Genomic DNA, 6000 nt, shown 5'->3' with positions numbered 1-6000 from the left:
TAATCTCTGGTCAATGGTTTATTTATTGACACATATACAAAGATCGAGTGAAATGGTTGTTCTACATGCTATCCAGACAAACCATACCATACATGAGGACAATAGATCCTCTTCCAGAACAGCATGCAGAGAATTGACAGGTTCCGGCACCATCTTGAGCTTTCAAGTCTCTGAAATGTCTGATCTTGGCTGAAGTAAACATGGAATTTCTTATATTACTCACGTAAAGGCCTGGGGTCCTAGCAGCACTGGTTCAATTAAGTGAGTCGGCCTGGCCTAGTGCAATGCTGTTGCCTCCTTCCACTGCCGCATGTTGCTCTCGAAGTCCCTCGTTCACCTAGTTGCTGAAGGGCCTCCCGTGCCAATAAGTCTATCTATGGACAAAAAATCTATCTCTGCTTTTCAATTATAAACAATGACTCCACCCCCTTGGCTTTCTAGGATAGAGAATTAAAATAATTCACTATTTCTTTGAGAAAAGATTTTTCTCATATCCATTTTTAGTGTGTGATTCCTCATTCTGGAACTATGCTTCTTAGATTTAGATTACCCCTCAAGGAGAAACATCCATTCAGCATCTGGCATGTTAAACCCTCTCAGAATCTTACAGCCTTCTAACTTTAGTAAGTATGGACCAAACCTGCTGAATATCTTTTCGAAAGCTCATCCTTTCATGCCAAGAATCAATTTTGTAAACCTTTCCTGAACTTCCTCCAAAACAAGTATATCATCTCTCATTAAATAAGGAGGCAAAACTACATGTCGTACTCTAGCTGTTATCTCTCATTACCATGTGCAGTCATAGCAAGACTGCCTGCACCCTGCGGTGTTACATTAAACTTCCTAATTGCGTACTATTTCTGAATTTCAACTTCCTGTGTTTCACATTTGAGGATCCCTCAGTGCATCAGCATTCCAAACCTCTCACAATTTAAATAAAATGGTGCCTTAATACTCTTCCTACTAAAGTGCACAATATCATATTTCACCACATTATACTGCATCTGACAAACTTATTTTCATTCATTTAACCCGTCTATCTCCCTTTGCAGACTTTGTATCCACCTCACAACTTGTTTTCCCACCTAGCTTTGCATTGTCAGTAACTTTGGCCACAATACATTTACTTCCTCATCCAGATCATCAACATGGATTTGGAAATTGTTGAGGTCAAAATAACGATCCCTGTGGCATCCAATAGTTAGAGTATGCCAGCCAGAAGATTATCCATTTATTCCTGCTCTCTACCTTCAGATATTTACCCATTTGTCCGCCCGTGCCTCAAATGTCACTTACTTTTACCTTTCATGCACATACATTTGAGATGAGGAGATGAGGAAAAACTTTTTCAGTCAGAGAGTTGTAAATCTGTGGAATTCTCTGCCTCAGAAGGCAGTGGAGGCCAATTCTCTGAATGCATTCAAGAGAGAGCTAGATAGAGCTCTTAAGGATAGCAGAGTCAGGGGGTATGGGGGGAAGGCAGGTACTGATTGAGAATGATCAGCCATGATCATATTGAATGGTGGTGCTGGCTCGAAGGGCCGTATGGCCTCCTCCTGCACCTATTGTCTATTGTCTATTTTACACAGCACCTTCAGGGACATCAAATACAGGTTTTCAGACATGATAAAGAAGGAGGTAAAAAGAGGTAAAGGAATAGCGTTACTAATCAGGGAGAATGTCACAGCTGCACACAGAGAGGACATAGTGGAGGGTTCATCCACCAAATCTTGATGGATATAGTTCAAAATAAGAAAGGTGCAATCCCTCTGATAAGATTATACTTTTGGCTTCCCAATAATCAGCAGAAAATAGGGGAATAGACATGCAGACAGATTATGGAAAGATATAATAGCAACAGGGTTGTTGTAGTGGATGACTTTAAATTCCCCAATATTGACTGGAAATTAGAGTCATAGTGGATCATAGAGTCATGCAGCCCTTCAGCCTAACTTGTTGATGCCAACCAAGATGCCAATCTTAGCTAATACCATTTGCCTGCGTTTCACCCATATCCTTATAAACCTTTCCCATCATGTACCTGAAAAATGCAGGAGATGAGGGGCTTGTGATTGATAGATAGAAAGATCTGAAGAAGGGTCCCGACCCAAAAGGTCACCTATCCATGTTCCTCATATATGCTGCCTGACTGGGTGAACTACCCGAGCACTTTGTGTCTTCAACTTGTGATTGACTCTATTTCTCTCAAGGCTTCAAGAGAACAGAGTATGAGGGCAGAATCAGAACAGTCATTGCAGAGATGATATGGAGAATTAAAGTCACAGGTGACTAGAAGGAGAATTAAAGTCACAAGCGACCCTTTTTGGGTCAGGACCCTTCTTCAGACATTTCTATGTATCAATCAATCACAAGCTCCTCATCACCTTCATTTTTCAGGTACTGTACATGATGGGAAAGGTTCAGAAGGATATGGGTTAAAGTGACCTTTTGGGTCTGGACTGCCAGATCCTCCCCTTGATCCAAATATAGCGCAGTGGTAGAGTTGCTGCCTTACAGCGAATACAGCGCCGGAGATTCAGGTTCGATCCTGACTACGGGCGCCGTCTGTACGGAGTCTGTACATTCTCCCCGTGACCTGCGTGGGTTTTCTCCGAGATCTTCGGTTTCCTCCCACACTCCAAAGACGTACAGGTATGTAGGTTAATTGACTGGGTAATATGTAAAAATTGTCCCTAGTGTGTGTAGGATAGTGTTAATGTGCGGGGATCGCTGGGCGGTGTGGACTCGGTGGGCCGAAGGGCCTGTTTCTGCGCTGTATCTTTAAATCTAAATCTAAATATCTAATAAACACACTTCAAGGACACTGAATCCAAAACGTGCTGTTTATTCCTCCATTCCTTGACGTCAGCTGCCCCTGATCGCTGGGTGCACCGAACTTATTGAATCCAACTCGGTCTGCACCTCCCATGCCCTTGCCTCGGCTCCACGACCTCCTCTTCCCTCTGCAACTCCCTTTTAACTCATCCCTTCCCACCCAAACCACCTCCTCCCAGGTACTTTCCCCTCCAATCATAGGAGATGCAAAACCTGTCCTGATACTTCCTCCCTTGACTGTCCAGGGGCCCCAACAGTCCTTTCAGGTTAAGCAGAGGTTCACTTGCATCTCCTCCAACCTCATCTACTGTATCGGTTGTTCAAGGTGTGGACTCTTATACATTGGCAAGACCAAACGTAGACTGGGCAATAGTTTTGCTGAACATCTTCGCTCAACACGTCTGGACCTACCTGACCTCTCGTTTGCCAAACACTTTAATTCCCCTTCCCATTCTCACACCGGCCTATCTATCCTGGGCCTCCTCCACTGTCGGAATGAGGCCAAACGCTAATTGGAGGAACAGCACCTCATATTTTGCTTGGGCACCTTACAACCCAGTTGTATGAAAATTGATTTATCTAACTTCAAGTAACCCTTGCATCCTCTCTCTCTCTCTCTCTCTCTCTCTCTCTCTCTGTGTCCCTCCCTGACCAAGTCACTGTACTAGGTTCAAAGTCGTCTTGTTGAGTCTCATTGTCTGTAACTCGTTTTCACCTAGCCCACGGCTAACAAAGGCCTGTTTCCTTTATCTTCGTTACCTTTTTTGCATATCTTTCATTCATTTGTTCTATATCTCTCTATACCACTGTCTACGTCTCTCGTTTCCCTTTCCCCCTGACTCTCAATCTGAAGAAGTGTCTCGACCTGGAAAGTCACCTCTTCCTTTTCTCCAGAGATGCTGCCTGACCCGCTGGGTCACTCCAGCTTTTTGTGTCTAACTCCGCTTCCCCTCTTCCCTTCCGCACAACTCGAATATTCATGCAGAGTTGCATTAAGGAGCAAAGTACAGGAGGGAAAACTCGCGAGAAAGTGTGTGTGGCGTGCATTGGTGAAGTGCAGTGGAGCTGGGCCGACCGTGGCGGAAGTGAAGATTGACAAGTGGTCATTGACAAGCGGCCCGGGATTTCCAGCTGGTGAGTTGCAGGCACCGACATCCAATTTATGCAACCGCAGATCAAACAAGAAGAATAAGCGAGCTGTGCAGGACTAAAACATCTGATTCGGATCGTTGCTCCCGAGGAAGTTGACGCTAAATTGAAAATCTATAAATAGTTCACAATGCAAGTCTTGTACGTGGCTTTAATCTGTTGCGATCGCTAAAACTGGCTTGCATCATTCCAGCTTTTGCAATGATTTCAAGCTAACTCGCTTTGAGCGGTCTGTTCAAAACTAAACTCTCCAATTCCATTCTACTGCTGTTGCAAACAAGCAGGCCGCACCTAATCCACTGTTTGTTGCTGCTTTTCAGGTTCTCCCCGAGAAAATGCCTGTGTTAAGTGGGAAAGTTCAGACAGTGCAGGGGCTGATCGACCCCAGCCAGCTGGGTCGTACTCTGCCCCACGAGCACTTGGCCTTGAGTTTCGCTTGTTGCTACTCGCCACCGGCACCCGGGCAAGAAGAGTGCTCGGAGATGCCGATAGCCATGAATAACATGCACTGGCTTCAACAGAACCCGTACAGTCACAGGGGCAACCTGTTGTTGAACGAAGAGGCCGAGGTGGTGAAAGAGGAGCTGCTGCGTTTCAAGAAAGCTGGAGGTGGAACTATCGTGGAGAACACCACGACGGGGATCTGCAGAGATGTGAAGACGCTCCGACGCCTTTCTCAGGAAACCGGTGTTCATGTCATTTCAGGGGCAGGATTCTATGTGGGTGCAACTCACTCCCCGGAAACTCAGAACATGACTGTGGAAAATGTAAGTGCACATCACTGGGGAGGGAGGAGGGAGGAGGGGAGGGAGGAGGGAGGAGGGGGGGGGGGGGGGGTCAGGTCCTTTGGACATGAGCGTCAGAGTAATCTAATTGTTTTTGTCACAGTGATATAGGAAAGATGTTGTCAAGGTGGAAAGGGTGCAGATAAGATTTACCAAGATGTCAGGGATTACAGGGTGTCAGGGGTTTTAGGCAATAGACAATAGGTGCAGTCAATATTGGGGAATTTATAGAGCAACAACCCTGTTGCTATTATATCTTTCCATAATCTGTCTGCATGTCTATTCCCCTATTTTCTGCTGATTATTAGGAAGCCAAAAGTATAATCTTATCAGAGGGATTGCACCTTTCTTATTTTGAACTCTATCCATCAAGACTTGGTGGATGAACCCTCCAGTATGTCCTCTCTGTGTGCAGCTGTGACATTCTCCCTGATTAGTAATGCTATTCCATTACCTCTTTTTACCTCCTTCTTTATCATGTCTGAAAACCTGTATTTGGTGTCCCTGAAGGTGCTGTGTAAAATAGACAATAGACAATAGGTGCAGGAGGAGGCCATACGGCCCTTTGAGCCAGCACCGCCATTCAATGTGATCATGGCTGATCATTCTCAATCAGTACCCCGTTCCTGCCTTCTCCCCATACCCCCTGACTCCGCTATCCTTAAGAGCTCTATCTAGATTATGGGGAGAAGGCAGGAGAATGGGGTTCGGAGGGAGAGATAGATCAGCAGATTAAATGGTGGAGTAGACTTGATGGGCTGAATGGCCTAATTCTGCTCCTATCACATGGCCTTATAAGGATGTTGCCAGGACTCGGGGGCCTGAGCAATAAGTAGGCTGGCTTGGACTTTATTCCAAGGAAGATGGGTAATCTTATAGAGGGGTACAAAACCAGGAGAGGAATAGAACAGCTAAATGCACAGAATCGTTTGCTCAGAGTAGGGGAATCAAGAACCAGAGGACGTTTAAGGCGAGGTGGGAAAGATTTAATAGGAACCTGAGGGGTAACTTTTTTTACACAAAGGGAGGGTGGGTGTATGGAACAAGCTGCTGGAGATGGTAGTTGAGACAGGTACTATTGCAAGAAACATTTAGACAGTTACATGGATAGGATAGGTTTAGAGGCATATAGGCCAAAAGCAGGCAGGTGCGACTATTGTAGATGTGGGCATGTTGGGCGACATGAGTCAGATGAGCCAAATGGCCTGTTTCCATGACTACGATAGTCTTG

At 45.4% G+C, this 6000-nt stretch overlaps 1 protein-coding gene across 2 annotated transcripts in view; it reads left to right on the top strand.

Annotated features, from left to right (window-relative positions):
• The first annotated feature begins 3848 nt into the window (after positions 1–3848).
• pter (phosphotriesterase related) overlaps positions 3849–6000 on the top strand; it is a 45542-nt gene continuing 43390 nt past the window's right edge. Inside the window, exons 1-2 of one of the 2 annotated variants that reach the window (XM_078416693.1) lie at positions 3849–3969; positions 4305–4751. In XM_078416693.1, coding sequence (XP_078272819.1) covers positions 4320–4751 — 432 coding nt within the window. In that variant the 5' untranslated portion in view covers positions 3849–3969; positions 4305–4319. The other variant, XM_078416702.1, reaches the window with a different exon arrangement.

The sequence above is a fragment of the Rhinoraja longicauda genome, chromosome 2, assembly GCF_053455715.1.
Source record: "Rhinoraja longicauda isolate Sanriku21f chromosome 2, sRhiLon1.1, whole genome shotgun sequence".
NCBI lineage: Eukaryota > Metazoa > Chordata > Chondrichthyes > Rajiformes > Arhynchobatidae > Rhinoraja > Rhinoraja longicauda.
The sequence above is the reverse complement of the archived record's forward strand: the minus strand, read 5'-3'. Positions and strand labels throughout refer to the sequence as shown.